This window comes from Dipodomys ordii, unplaced genomic scaffold (assembly GCF_000151885.1).
Source record: "Dipodomys ordii isolate 6190 unplaced genomic scaffold, Dord_2.0 Scaffold183, whole genome shotgun sequence".
Taxonomy (NCBI): Eukaryota; Metazoa; Chordata; class Mammalia; order Rodentia; family Heteromyidae; genus Dipodomys; species Dipodomys ordii.
In genome coordinates, this window is record NW_012267399.1 from 2,705,686 (window position 1) to 2,721,628 (window position 15,943).

At 35.0% G+C, this 15,943-nt stretch overlaps 1 protein-coding gene across 1 annotated transcript in view; it reads right to left on the minus strand.

Moving 5' to 3' along the window:
• Positions 1-15,943, minus strand: part of Pde3b (phosphodiesterase 3B, cGMP-inhibited) — a 138,258-nt gene that overhangs the window by 6,067 nt on the left and 116,248 nt on the right. The window contains exons 11-14 of the mRNA XM_013034122.1: positions 15,037-15,150; positions 8,205-8,404; positions 4,514-4,717; positions 721-882 (exon numbers count right to left, since the gene is read on the minus strand). Coding sequence (XP_012889576.1) covers positions 721-882; positions 4,514-4,717; positions 8,205-8,404; positions 15,037-15,150 — 680 coding nt within the window. The remainder of the gene's footprint in view (positions 1-720; positions 883-4,513; positions 4,718-8,204; positions 8,405-15,036; positions 15,151-15,943) is intronic.

The window sequence follows — 15,943 nt, forward strand, 5'->3', positions numbered from 1 at the left end:
AGGGAGGGAGGGAGGGAGGGAGGGAGTGAGTGAGGGAGGGAGGGAGGGAGGGAGGGAGGGAGGATAAAAATTAAAAAGAAAGCAGGGTGCTAGTCTTTAAGTATATAAATATATTCTGGGCAAACTTCAAAATCACTTAAAAACTGCTTCATCTAAATATCAACTGTACTATGTTGTAGATTCTCAAATTGAAAGGAACTTTACAATCACTGTCTATACTTGAGAATACATTGAATTCATCCCAGATTGTCAGTAAGCTTTTTGTTGTTCTTCTTCTTACTTTGAATTTTGGCAGCAAAGGTAGATGTGAGAAAGACAAAAGAATCTCAGCAAATGTAACACACTCTAACCCTTTTCAAATGCAGCTCTGATTTCACCTACTGTAGATATCCAAATCTTCAAAATAATTTTACCTGGAATTTCACCTGGAACCTCTTTAAAAACATCCCACAAATCAGGAGATGCACAGAAATGGAGGGACAAAGGGTAAACAAATGCAGCAGTACTCACTAGACACTAAGCTGAACTATACAACTTGTGGGTGGGGACGGGAGGGAAAAACTGAGAGTGAGAGAAAGAGAGAGAGAAGTAAGGGGTGACATTGCCAAAAGGAAATGTACTCTTTACCTAACTTATGTAACAGTAACCCCTCTATACATCAACTTTATAATAACAATTAAAATTTTTTAAAAATCCCACAAATTTCGTGTTTCAACTTACCTGCTCATAAAATTCATTAACAATGCCTTCAGTCCATTTCAAATGCAAATCCCGAACTTTTGCTGGGCCATTTATATCTGCTAATTTGATGCACACCTGGCAGACTAAGAGGCGATCATTTTCACTGTTCCATTCTATACCATTACTATTGACATCATTAGCCTATTTTGGAAAAACAGAATTATTTTAGTTTCTGAAGTCATGAGGAGTTTTCTATTTTTTTAGCCAACCAACCTTAAAACTGTTTCCTGTTCAAATGACAGGAAGAAATTTCAGTAAATGATTCTTTTAATCAGTTTATACCAGAATATAAATCTGCATGAGTTAAACATCCCATTTAAGTATTGTGAGAATTTTAGTTCAAAAAAAGCATAGCATTCTAAAAGCAAACACCTATGGGTATTAACAGTTGAGATTATGACAATTATAATCTATATATAGACATATTTTATGCATAGTAAATATATGCACATATATTAATAAAATTGTGAAAGTATAACTATTTGTATCTTAAAAAAGAACACGTAAAGAGCTAAGAATTTGGCTCTCACTATGAAAGGCAAAGTGATAACAGTTTAAAGAACACAAATCCTAGAAATTTATCTTTTTAGTTTTAACTCCTAACTCAGAATGATTTACTAATTCATTTCATGACTCCAATAAAATTACAACATCTAACTGAAACATTCTTCATCTGTAAAGTTAGAAACACACTACCAATTTATATGGTGCCATGAGGATTAATAAATCGAAGTGTCCTGTTTATAAGAAATATAAAATATTCCTTAACATTATTTAACTAGATGGGATTATCTCTTTAAGACAGACAAAGTTATTAGGCCCTTCAAGAACCCAAAGTTCTCTTAGTAAAAAATGAAGAGAACGTCCTGGCACCAATAGCTCAGGCCTGTAATACTAGTTATTAAGACTGAGATCTGAGCATCACAGTTTGAAAACAACCCCGGCAGAAAAGTCTGAGAGACTTATCTCCAATTAACCACCAGAAAATCAGAAGTAGCACTATGAGTCAAAATGGTAGAGCACTAGCCTTGAGAGAAAAGGCTCAGGGGCAGTGCATAGGCCCTGAGTTCAAGTCCCATGACAGCCACAAAAAAAAGAAGAGAATGGGCCAATTATAGCTTTTGAACTTTAGTGTAATTATGTATTTTTTACACCAAAGCTTTTGTCAAAGGAAAAATTATGAAGACCATCACCACAGGGGGAAAAAAATTTAAGCCAATGGGGAACATGGCTCCAGTGATACATGCATGCTTAGCAAGCATGAGGGTCTTAGTTCAATCCCAGTACCACCAAAAAAAAAAAAAAAAGAAATACTTAAAGCTGGATGTAGTAGCACACATGATGCAGTCCCAGCACTTGGGAAGTCAAAACAGGAGGACCATTATTTTTTTTATTGTTGTTGCTGGTCTTGGGACTTGCATAGTGCCCTGAGTTTTTCTGCTCAGGGATTCATGGAGCCAAAGCTCCATTTATGGCTTTTTGGTAGCAAATTGAAGATGAGGCTTATGGGCTTTCCTGCCTGGGCTGACTTCAAACTTCCACCCTCAGATCTCAGCCTCCAGAGCAGCTACAATTATAGGCCTTATAGGCACAATCAGTGCCCTGTGAAGACTGCCTGAGAATTGCCTGAGTTCCACGGCTCATTTGAGAGTAGCCTGCAGCTACATAGTGAAACACTGTTTCAAAAGAGAGAAAACTAGTAAGGAAAATAGGGAAATGCTTTTAAAAGGAGGGCTCTTTTGAAAGGAGCCCTATTCTTGGCTGTTTTCTGAAAAATATCAGAACATTAATCCTTGCAAAATACAGATTCACATGTATTGAGTGTTGAACAGATAATCTTTCACCTGCAAAAGGTGAGTTTAGCATTTAGAATAATTTTTGTTACTAAGTAAAAATAAAAACGAATATAAAGCCGGGCGCTGGTGGCTCACGCCTGTAATCCTAGCTACTCAGGAGGCTGAGATCTGAGGATCGCGGTTCAAAGCCAGCCCGGGCAGGAGAGACCATGAGACTCCTATCTCCAATAAACCACCAGAAAACCGGAAGTGGTGCTGTAGCTCAAGTGGTAGAGCGCTAGCCTTGAGCTGAAGAGCTGAGGGACAGTGCCCAGGCCCAGAGTTCAGGCCCCACAACCGGACCGCCCCCCCCCCCAAAAAAAAGGTTGGAGGAAAATTAACTAAAAATGAAAAGGCCTAGGAGCATGATCCAATTGGTAGACTGTTACAAGACCTTGAGTTCAAATCTTATCACTTCCAAAATTAAAAAGATCATTAGTGTTTTCTATTGTATTATATATCCTATATGTTATGTACTTTTATCTGCATTTGCTAATTTTCATTGTAGAATGATATACAAATATAAACATTTCTTCTATCAGAAAATTAATTAACCTAAAGTCCATTGTTTTCACTCTAAAAGTTACAGCTATCAAGAGGTAAGAGTCTGGTGCTTGTGAGTCACATCTGTAATCCTAGCTACTCAAGAAGCTGAGCTCTAAAGATTCTGATTCAAAGCTAGTTCAGACAAGGTAAGTCCATGAGACTCCTATCTCCAATTAACTGCCAAAAAGCTGGAATTGATGCTGTGGCTCAAGTGGTCGAGAATCAGCCTTGAGTGGAAAAACTAAGAGACAATGCCCAGGTTCTGAGTTCAAGCCACAGTGTCTGCATTAAAAAAAAAAAAAAATGAATATAAATATACAGCTAAACATCTTACTAATATTGTGATGATCTCATATAGAGGGAGTTCTATCTAATACTCCCTGATTACCTTCTATTGCTGAAGGTGGAGAAAATCATTATAAAAATATTCGAGGAAAACAGCAGATTTCTGGCAGGATTCTCAGCAATCTAAAGCAAGGTTTTTAACTTTTTCACCCCAAAATTTCTGAGAGATAGGCTATATTACCAAATACAACATTATGCTAGGCGAGCAGTTCTCTGTTCTCTAGTAAATAGTAATTCTTTCACGGGGGAGACTAGCCTGTTTTTTTCTCACTCTTCCCCAGCATAATGAATGCCCTTAGAGGGAATTTCTAATTGTTACTGAATGAGTTAATTATTCTCAAGAGGAAGAGTAGGGATTTTTCTCCTAAATATTAGCTAAAGACTCGCTAATACAAACAAGGTGTAACAAGTGGGTGGCAAAGCAGGCAAAATTAGCTTCTTTTCATCTTTGGCCTAGCACTGGTAGCTCAAATCTATGATCCTAACTAATCAGGAAGCTGAGATCTAAGGATCACAGTTCAAAGCCAGACTAGGCAGGAAAGTCTGTGAGACTTTTATCTCTAATTAACTATTCCCCAAAACCAATGGAGCTGTGGCTCAAATGGTAGAATGTTAGCCTTGAGCAAAAAAAGCTCAGGGACAGCACTAAGAACCTTAAGTTCAAGCCCCAGGATGGACACAAACAAAAACCACATATAATATATTACATAGCAGTGTGTATAACATTCTCAAATCTGCCTATAAAATCTTTTGACATAATTAATTGGTTCTTCATTATATAAAAGAAAACCAATAAAATCAATAAATCAATAAATAAAATCAATAAAATAAAATCAATCAGTGAAATATATATACCAAAAGAAAATATAACAATAGTTTTTTGAATTAATTAAAAGTCATTATAAATAGATGTATTACTTGTATCGTGTTTATTCTTAATGAGTAGTATTAATTTTAATTGAACAAAATTAAAAGTAACTTTCATCAGTAGCACTGACAACAATGTTTTTCCTTTTGAAAATCAGGCACAAATTTGCATAACAAACCTTGGCATTGAATTCAGCAAGAAAGTCAAAATGCTTTTTAAGATCTGTGGCAAGGATTGCTTCAATGACTAAAAATCGAAAACGCTTGAATTCCACATGATCAAGATTAAGAAGGAAGTTGTATTCTGGTCGAGAAAGATATAGATTCCAAGCTGATGCAGCATGATGATTTTCTAGAACAGATCTATCATTGTACAGAACTGCCTGAAAATGAATAAAGAAAAATTAAGCAGGAATCTCAAAAATAGGAAATAAATAGGAAGACGGTAAAAATAGAATGAGTACCTACTATCTACTAGATATTTTACCGTTTTTATATCTATGAAAAAGGTGATCATTTTATAAATGTGTACACTAAACTGCAAAGAGGTTAAGATAATACCTTTGCTTCCAGCACATATAGCTAGTAAATGAAAGGGTTGTCTCCAAATTTCATTTTCTTTGTACATATAATATTGTGCCCCAAGTGTGGGAAAAGTAATATATATAATATATATTAATATATATAATATATATTATATAATATATAATATATATATTTTTTTGGTCTGTCATGGGGCCTGAACTCTGGGCCTAGGCACTGTCCCTCAGCTATTCAGCTCAAGGCTACCGCTCTACCACTGAGCCACAGTGCTACTTCCGTCTTTTTCTTCTTATGTGGTGCTCAGGAATTGAACCCAGGGCCTCATGCATGCAAGGCAAGCACTCTACCACTGAGACACCTTCCTAGCCCCAGAAAAGTAATGTACATTTTTCTAATTTGAGGAGGGGAAGGGAAATAACAAAATGCTGATACAAGGATACAGGTTGACCCAGTTTTGTAACAATGAGATGTATAAGACACTATGTAGAAAACGAACTTTACCACTTTGGAGGGAGGGAGTAGTTGGGAAGGCAGGGAGGGAAGGAATGATAAGGGAAAAACAAAGGAGGAGGTAACAATGCTTGATATGTGTATGTGTTGCATGCCAATCTTGGGGCTTGAACTCAGGGACTGGGTGCTGTCTCTGAGCCTTTAGCACTCTGTTTTCTGGCTTTTAATTGGTTAACTGGAGATAAGAGTCACAGATTTTTCTGCTCACACTGGCTTTAAACCACGATCCTCATATCAGCTTCCTTATTAGAATTAAAGTCATAAGCCACCAGCATTGAACTTCATACTAATCTTAATAGACATCATAAATTCCAAAGAGAAAGGTTCACTTCAAAGACTACCTACAGGGTCAATTTCTAATAGTCTTGATAAAGTTATGCTAAAATTTGATGAAAATTTATAAACCATCAAAATAGCATTGTCTCATCAAGAAGAAGTAAACTCCTAGCTCAATAGAGCATAATGTATAGATCAAACACTATTTAGATATTGTTAAATAAATGAATTTACCTTCATGGAATTTACATTCTAGTAAAGCAAGAAAAGCAATCAACAAATGTGTTTGTATGGGGTAGGAGAGAAGCTGCAGGTAGGGGAGAGAGAAAAAAGGAGAGAGAGAAAGAGAGAATGGAAAAGGGAGAGAGAAAAGGAAGAAGAGGGGAAGGAGGAGAAAGATAATTATGATATTAGTGCTTGGACAGAGTAAACCAGGAGATAAAAGGGTATTTTTTTTTATTTTTATTTGTCAGTCGTGGGGCTTGAACTCTGGGCCTGCGCACTGTCCCTCAGCTCTACAGCTCAAGGCTAGCACTGTACCACTTGAGCTACAGCACCACTTCCGGTTTTCTGGTGGTTTATTGGAGATAAGAGTTTCACAGACTTTCCTGCCCAGGCTGGCTTTGAACCACGATCCTCAGATCTCAGCCTTCTCAGCTAGGATTACAGGCGTGAGGCACTGGTACCCGGCAAGGGTGTTATTTTTAAATCAGCATTCTAAACTAGCTACCACTGAGCATGAACCATTAAGATAAAAAACAAAGAGATTCTCAGGTATCCAATAACTAAAAACAATATATCCCATCATCCTGTGAAAGTTATCTAAATGTGTTTGAGTAAAACAAGGGTGGTAACTAAGACAAAAGGAGATATGGGATTACTAGACATTTTCACACAAATCCAGAACTTCATGGTAAAGAAATGCCAAGATCTAACAGCTATTTTTCCAGACTATATACCTTAGTGGTACTGCTATTTGAACCAAAGCTTCACCCTTGCTAGGTAGCTGTTTTCAATATACCGTTTGTATAAATTATATTTGTGTATCATTGCTTTAATTTTTTGCATGTATGAGGGTTAACAAAAAGAATTCATTATTTGTGATATCTTGAAAGAGAAGAAATATGGACATGGAGTCTCTTGAACTTTTCTGCCTGAGCTAGCCTGGAACCATGATCTTCCTACTCTCAGCCTCCCACATAGCTTGGGTTAACATGCACTGTTATCAGTGATAATACAGTATAGCTGTAGTGTTAGTATATCCAGCTATGGACTGAAAGGGATCTTGAGAGCTTTCAAGGTTGGGCTGTCCTCAAACTGCTATCCTCCCATTCTCAGCCTGGCAAGGTTACTTGGAATACTAGGAATACAGGTGTGAGTCACTGACATCCAGTTGAGTCTCTACTTTTTCTAAGGCATGTGGCTAGAAATACATGTATAAAATTTCAGGAACCAACAACAACATTTAGTTTTTCTATAACCATATATATAGTTCTAAGTCCTCATGTCCAATCAGATTACTAGTATGAGAATGTAATCATTGATTACATTCAATTGTTGGAAATTCCTATCACTTTATTTAAACTATGACTCTAAAGGATCAGATATATTGGATACAAAAGTAATATTATTACACAAGAAGTACAAACATATATTAATATGTTCATAATGAAAAAACATAGGGTCTGCATATTAAGGCAAATTTTAACAGAATGGGGAGAGCAACTGAAAGATTAGTATTTATCCTTTAATTTATAGCTTTTAGCCATATTATGGCTTAGATTTAGCCAGTTTTATCAGTTTGATCAAAGACAAAAATGTGTTCAGAAAGGTTTCCAAAATTTTCACAAGGCAATGATTTATATGATTTGTCATTATATATGATTTTATATTATTTATGTCATAAACAATTTACTTTAGTTCAAGAAAAGTGATTTTTCCCCTAACTTACTATAATCATGTTTTTTTTAAAGTTCCTATTTCTTTATTGAGAACAGTAATCATTAAAACTGTTGGCAAGGATGCAGGAACAGGTGTGTTGGAGAAATCTTTTTTTCTTCTTTTTTAAACATTTTTTTATTGTAAAGATACTGTACAGAGGGATTACAATTACATGGGCAAGGTAATGAGTCCATTTCCTATGGAGCATTGTTACACTCTATAGTCATGTTTTTATTCAATTAATTACAATGTAGGGCTTTAGGGAGAGACAGAATGGCTTTTTTTTTGGGTGGGGGGAGGTCCGGCCGTGGGGCCTGAACTCTGGGCCTGGGCTCTGTCCCTCAGCTCTTCACCTCAAGGCTAGCGCTCTACCACTTGAGCCACAGTGCCACTTCTGGCTTTTTTCTTTTTGCTTATGTAGTGCTGGGGAATCGAACCCAGGGCCTCATGCATGCAAGGCAAGCGCTCTACCACTGAGCCACCTTCCCAGCCCCAGAATGGCTTTAGGACTCAAATAAAGAATGGCTTATAAAGGGATGTACAGAAGAGTGATTAATATTCAAAATTACTTGTCAAACTTTCTTAAAAAGAAGTTCCTACCTGAGGTGCATTTGTAGCCACAAGAAATGCATTTGTTCTCCCTGGGTGATCATAATCATGCATGGCAGCTGCCACATACAAAGCCATCAATTCTAATGCAGGAATGTTTGAAGACAGGCAGCCATAACTCTCATCTGGAATTGAGCAGCTCTTTGAAGAAATGTAAGCAATTTGCCCACGAGTAACTCTACCATCAGAATCTGAGAAACAGTAAGTAGCAAAATAAACAAGAATTAGAAGCTATCTTCCCCACAATTATGTTAAAGACAGAATTCCCATAGGTAATATGATTATTTATCTTAAAATGTACACCATGGGCTTTAAAGGAATACACATTTTCCAACACAACTGATATAAAAATAATGCTAAATATAATCCTGGAGTTGTGAACTTTGCAGGCCATCAGAGGACTCTATTATTCCTACTCTCATAGGACATTTGATGCTTTCTTACTCAGGCTAACACTTTTTAAAAATATGACTTTCTAAATATTTGTTATTTAAAGCTCGATAATGGCCAGGAAATTGGATCTAAGAAAAAATGAAATTTAAAATTAATTTTTCTTAAAAACATGAAGATTAGGATTTTATCTTTTCATCAAACAAGGACCCTCAATACACATGCTTTTCAAATCCAATCCAGAAAGGTTAAATTTCATTTCCAACACTAACTCTATAACTCTTCTTTCCTTTCTTTTTTCCATGAAAGTTTTTATAAACTCATGGAAGCTGGGCACTGGTGGCTCACACCTGTAATCCTAGCTACTCAGGAGGCTGAGATCTGAGGATCACAGTTCAAACCAGCTGGGACAGGAAAGTCCCTGAGAGCTTTATCTCCAATAAACCACCACAAAACCAGAAGTGGTGCTGTGGCTCAGTGATAGAGTGCTAGTCTTGAGCTGAAGAGCTCGAGGACAGCATCCAAGCCCAGAGTTCAAGGCCCACAACTAACAACAAACAAACAAATAAGCAAACAAATAAATAAACAAATGGAATGAAGACTATACAGAGAGGAAACATGGAAAACAGGAAATATTTCAGTCAACTCTATTTTATTCCCTTGTTAGGAATAATATGTTCTCTCTATATACTATACTTTTGATTCTTTTAAAAATATTTTATTGTAAAGATACTCTACAAAGGAGTTACAGTTACATAAGTAAGGCAATGAGTACATTTCTTGTCGAGCATTGTTACCCCTCCTTTGTTTTTCCCCTACTGTCACTTCCCTTGTTTCATCATTTTGTTATTTCCCTTCCCCTCCCCAAATTAGAAAAATGTATATACAAGATGCAGGGCACCAGAATCAAATACAGTGACAACAGGGTTATACCATGGAGGAAGAACATCAAAAGAAACAAAAAAATCACTTAGTACATTAAAAACAACAGCAACAAAAGAAAAAATCTCTTGTGCCCATATCTTCAGGTTCATTTTGCTTAGCATCATCTTATATAGTCATATGTACATAGCTTTTGACCTTTTCTGCTTGTCTGGTAAGATTATCCTAGACATATACTAGTTATTGCAAATGAGGGAACTCATGGGACCTATGTTTCTTTGGGCCTGGCTTACTTAATATAATTTTTTCCAAGTCTTTCCATTTCCTAACAAATGGGGCAATGTCATTCTTTTTAATGGAGGCATAGAATTCATACATACATATACATATACATATATATACATATGTGTGTGTGTGTGTGTGTGTGTGTGTATATATATATATATATATATAATTTTCTTGATCCATTCATCTACTGAGGAGAATCTGAGTTGGTTCCACATCTTAGCTATGGTGAATAATGCTGTGATAAACATAGTTGTGCTGATAGCTTTAGTATGGCCTTTTGTGACCATTTGGATAAATGCCCAAAGTGGGATTGTTGGGTCATAGGGGAGCTCTATGTGGAGTCTTTTGGGGAACTTCCATACTGCTTTCCAAAGTGGTTGAACAAGTTTACATTCCCACCAACAGTGCAGTAGGGTTCTGTTTTGGCCACATTCCCTCCAGTATCTGTTGTTTTTAGATTTCTTGATTATAGCCATTCTAACTGGGGTAAGGTGGAATCTCAATGTTGTCTTGATTTGTATTTCTTTTATGGCTAGAAAAGTTGAGCATTTCTTCATGTGTCTATTGGCCATTCTTATTTCCTCTTCAGAGAGGTATCTCTTTAAGTCTTTTCCCACTTATTAATGGGGCAGTTGTTTCTTTGAGAATTTGTTTTGGGGGGATCTAATTTTTTGAGTTCTAAATATGTTCTAGATTTGAGGCCCTTGTCCATTGTATAGCTAGTGAAGATCTTCTCCCAATCTGTGGGCTTTCTATCGATCTTGCTAGCTATGTCCTTTGCCAGGCAGAAGCTCTGCAGTTTCATGCAATCCCATTTGTACAACCTTGCTTTGATTTGTTGTATTTCTGGGTCTTCATTAAGAAAATTTTGGCCTATGCCAAGGAGCCCTAGAGTTTATCCTATTCCTCCCTGTAATGTTTTCAGGGTGTCTGCTTTTACTTCTAGGTCTTTGACACATTTGGAGTTGATTCTGGTGCAGAATGATATATAAAGACCAAGCTTTAGTTTGCTACAGGTGATTAACCAATTTTGCCAGCACCATTTACTGAAGAGACTGTCTTTCTTCCATTCTATTTTTTTAGCTCCTTTTATCGAAGATTTGGTGGCTACAGGTCTGTGGGTTCATTTCTGAGTCTTCAGTTCTATTCCATTGGTACTTTTGGTCTTTAATAGCACTTGTATTTTTATGTACTTTGTTGGCTTTATCTAGATAGTCATGCTGTTATTTTTGATAATGAAAGCTTATGAAATTATAAAAAAGGAACTATTTGGAATAAAGAGCACATAAAACCAAAGATATAAGACACACAAAATTTCCCCTGTGTAAAACTAATTTATGCCAATAAGGAGAGAAAGAAGGGAGAGGAAGAGAAACAAAGGAAAGTAGGAGGGAGAGAGAAGGAGAGGTGGAGAGAGAAAGAGAGAATGAATGTCCTTGTTTATGGAAACTAGAAATGACTTAGTTTGTTGAATACACAATGTTTTTTGAGCCTAATTTAATTGATTCTCTGTTATCACAACAATTCTGTTTAACACAGTGACTTTAATGCTCCAGAAATACTGTATTTCATTATTTTCATGCCATTTTTTATAGAAATTAACTTTTAAAATAAATATGAAAAACCTATTTCTGAAATATTTTTTAAAAACTAAATGTATGCAAAAGGATATATGAAAGCAAACTTCTAAGACAAATTATTAATATCAGTGTCAATAATTTGAATTTCATCATGTCATATCCTTCTGAATTTCACATAGAACTATAAAAACATATATTTAAAAAGAAAAATGGTAAATATCTACTCAATAATTGCTTAAACTTACATATTAGGATCTGATATACACGAATGTATATATGTAACAAAAATTAATATAAAAAAGAAACTTGGTACATATATACAATGACATTTTACTCATTCACTAGAAAGAGTAATGTCATCTGTAGGAAAATGGAGAGACCTAGAAAAATATCATGTTATGTAAGCCCGTCTCAGAGGGACAAACAGTGCATGTTTTCTCTCATATGTGGAAGCAAGATGTAAAATACAGCTACGTATGATAACATAACAGGGCTCTATATGTTTACATACAAACAAACTGATTAAAAGATGCTATATTTATGGGAGGTATCCAAAGTTGTGACTTCTCTGAGTAACTAATGTAGTTTACCACAATGAATACCAGAAAGTGGAAAACATGCCTTTGGGGGAAGGATAAAAGTAGGTGAACATGAATGAAGGGAAAAAGGGTAGGCCAATTTAATCATTATAGTCAATGTACATTATGTAAAAGTTGAACTATGTAACTTGAAGGTAGGGCAAGGAGGACGAAAATGGGGGAGAATGATAGAAGGGTGACACTGATCAAGAAGCATTGTTCTGATAACCCAACTTATGGAATTGTAATGTCTTTGTACAACTACTTAATAAGAAAGATGGTAAGAATGATTAACAAAGAGGACATGTACAAACACCTCAATGAATTAAAAGAGAATATAATCCTTTGTAAGAATTCAAAGAGGGTGCAAATAAACAGCTGAATATAATAAGGAAGGCAATGCAAAATATGAAAATGGAATTTAATAAATATATAGAAATTCTAAGATATTTAAAAAATGAAATTGAAATTCTAGAAATTTATAAGTCAAATAACCTCTGTTGCAAACCTCCTCAGAAGACTGGATCAAATAGAATACAACCTGTAAGTCTTAAAAATAAGTTGCATTTGTTAGAAAAATCAGACAATGATATTTTAAAGCAAAATGAATGAAACACATGGAATATGCAAAACTCTTCAGATACCATTAAGAGATCAGATCTATGACTCATGGGTATAAAGAAGAGGTTTAAGCTATAGTTACTGGAAACATTCAATAAATTAATTGCAGAAAGCTTCTCAAATTTTGAGAATGAGATAATTGTCCACGTACAGGAGGCTATGCGACTCCAAATAGAAAATACTGGAATAGAATCACTCAATTTCATAATATACTTAAAACAAAAGCTGAAAAAAAGAAACACCACATCATATATGAAGACAGATATAAAGAGCTGATTTTCTCAACATAAAGTTTAAAAGCTAGGAGGGCATGGAATGATCTATTTCATGCCCTAATTACTCTACACAGTAAACCTAATCTTCAGAATTGAAAGAGAAATAAAAAAAATTAAGATTAAAAACCTTTCATGATAAGCAAAAACTAAAACAATTCACAATGACTAAACCAATGCCAAGAAGATTCTTAAAGGAATCCTAAACACAGAAATGATAATAAATGCAACCATGAAAATGACTGAATTATCGTGTGTGTGTGTGTGTGTGTGTGTGTGTGTGTGTGTGTGTGCATCTGTCTGTCTGTCTTTGGTTGATGGGCATATTGGCTGATTCCTCAGGCATGCTTCTCACTGTCTAGGTGAATCCCCCTTCTTTATCATTTATCTATTGGTTCAAAAGCACAGAGGACTCAAAGTGGCCAGATGCCTATCTATCTCAGTTTCCCATTTTGCATAACCCTTTCCAGGGTCTGGGTTGAAAACTTAGTTCTCTATGCCAATCAATTAAAGGATACTCTTGGGTGGATGTATGCCAAAAGATACTGGCATAGTGGGAAGAGCTATTAGTAACACTCATCTTTTGGTCCTTCTCTTTCCGTTAAATTCTACATACATTAGAAAAGGAGTGTCAATGTATTAAGAATCTGTACCATAGGAGACTGAACTTATGCTTCCAGGAGTAGTTCAATATATAAAACTCCTCTCCTTGATGACTGCACCTATCAACTTAGTCAAACAGCACCAAGTTCATTATGGGCAGGTCACGTGATAAGCATAAAGTCACTGGCTAAGTATTCAGTATCTACCAGAATAATAACATAGCAGAATTTCTGTAGAAAGAATAGTTGTTTTAGGAAGATGGTTTGCATTTGTCTCAAAATAGATTTATAATCTGATTCTTGTTTGTTTTTTCTAAAGACTCCACAAAGTACCCAAATCTGTAAGAGAAAAAGCTCTTTTATATCTATTGGAGGCCATATTAAAAAATTAGAAACTTAAAAACTTTAAACGGCCTTACATGCTTCCCATTTTCTAGACATCAATTCTATAGCCTTAGAGTCAATGGACTAGAGCAACAGTATTCAGATATAAATTTGTTTTCAGAATCCCAAGAGCTCTTTAAGTAGAGTTTCTAATTTATCAGTTGTCCCTGAACTTAGGAAAACTTGTCCCTCCACATATCTTACACCACTATATCCCTATTGGACATGGCTATGTCCAAGAGCAATGAACACTACCGAAATCACCAGGATGTATTATAATAAAAACACTAAAAATCAACAAAGGGAAAAGGAAGAAGTTACATTCACATATTACATCATACAGTAAGACCAAAGGCTGATTTATGAACAGAAAATACAAATATGATGGAATTATATCTTTGTACATGCTGAAATATGAAAATGTTTTTCTGAGACAAAAGTGATCCTATTTATAAACCAAAAAAAAATCAAAGAAAATGATATTCAATGAAAGGACAGAATCATTGAAAGGAACAAAGGACACTAGAAAGTAAATGGAGATGGTAGACAAAAAGGAACATGACATGAAGCAAATCCATTAAACTTAACTACTAAAATGTAAAATGGGGCCGAATTAATTACATTTACAAAGATTACTATGGTATTATCACTTCTCAAGTATTGGCATCAATAAATTCTATTCTGATTTATGCATATTATTGGAGTATCCCCTCCACCCCTTTATATCCCAAAATACAAGAATTGTGTTATAATTAATTATAGTTACTGAAATAATTATACCTATAATTTGGACTATTATTTACTTTTGGAAGCTGATTTGATTGATCACAAAGTTTTTTAATAGTTATGTGAAACTTTTAAATATATTCTTTTTAGGTTGGTAATTCTATATATCTTATACATAATACACCCATGGAATGCACCAAAAACTAAAAAAAAATCAAAGAAATAATTATTGCAATGTTCAGAATAATGGCTACCTCTGCGAGGAGAGCAACAGGATGGGAAAGAGACAGCAACAAGGTAAACCCAGAACTACTAGATCTAAATCTAGCTTTTAAGCGGATTAATAGGTTTAAAATTTTTTTGTCAGTATTACATATCATAGTTTATGTAATTCTGTTATGTACCAGACGTTAAAGAAAAATATTGAAGAGGCAATGAAATTAGACAGCTTGATTATATTTAATCAAATAATTAAAATAAGAACTTATAGGAAGACATACCTATTTCATTTCCTGTTTCATGATTGTTATGGATCTGTTGTAAGCCTGGAATTGGCCGTGTTGTCAGATACCAAACTGCATGTAGGACATCTGTGGCATGTATACGATTATGATCTAAAGTCATTAAAATATTTTATTAAAATAATCATTATTTAAGCTTGACCTAAGACATTTATAAAGTATAATCACTTTCTGGTCATATCACATCCCCACAAATAAACATGTATGAGTTAGTATATGTTCCCACAATTGTGTTTTATCTTATCTATTTCTAATATATCTTGATATATTAAAAAGTTCTCTTGGAAAGGTATGGTGGTACATGCCTGTAATCCCAGTTACAGGGGTTCAAGGAATGGAAATAGCCTCAGGCAAAAGCAAGACTCTCCTTGATTTATTTTTCAGGTAATGTGCCCATATGAAAGACAACTACAGAATATTCCAACACATACAGTAAGTTGTATCTTTGTCTAATATGAAATTTAAATTCACTAAAAGCCAAAGTTAAAAGTTATTCCATGGGGGGCTGGGATGTAGCTCAGTGGCAAAGTGCTTGCCTAGCAAATACGACTTCCTGGGTTTGATCCTCAGTACCAAAAAAAGAAAAGACAAAAAAAAAAGAAAAGTTATTCCATAAATCAAAACATGTTTTAAAATACAAGTTCTATGGATAAATTTAAAATATTTTAAAATACAAATATTGTTGAAATTCTTGACTTAATATTAGCAAATATTTAGAAAGATAAAGTACTCTGATGAATATTAGCATAGATGTATACTTTATAACAAGGCAAAAAGTATATAATAAGCATTGTTATGATTCACTTCACAAAAATAAGTTTATGTACAATGAGAAGTACAAGTTGTCATGTCCAAAACGAGCTTTACAACGTCGGTGGGGGGGGGG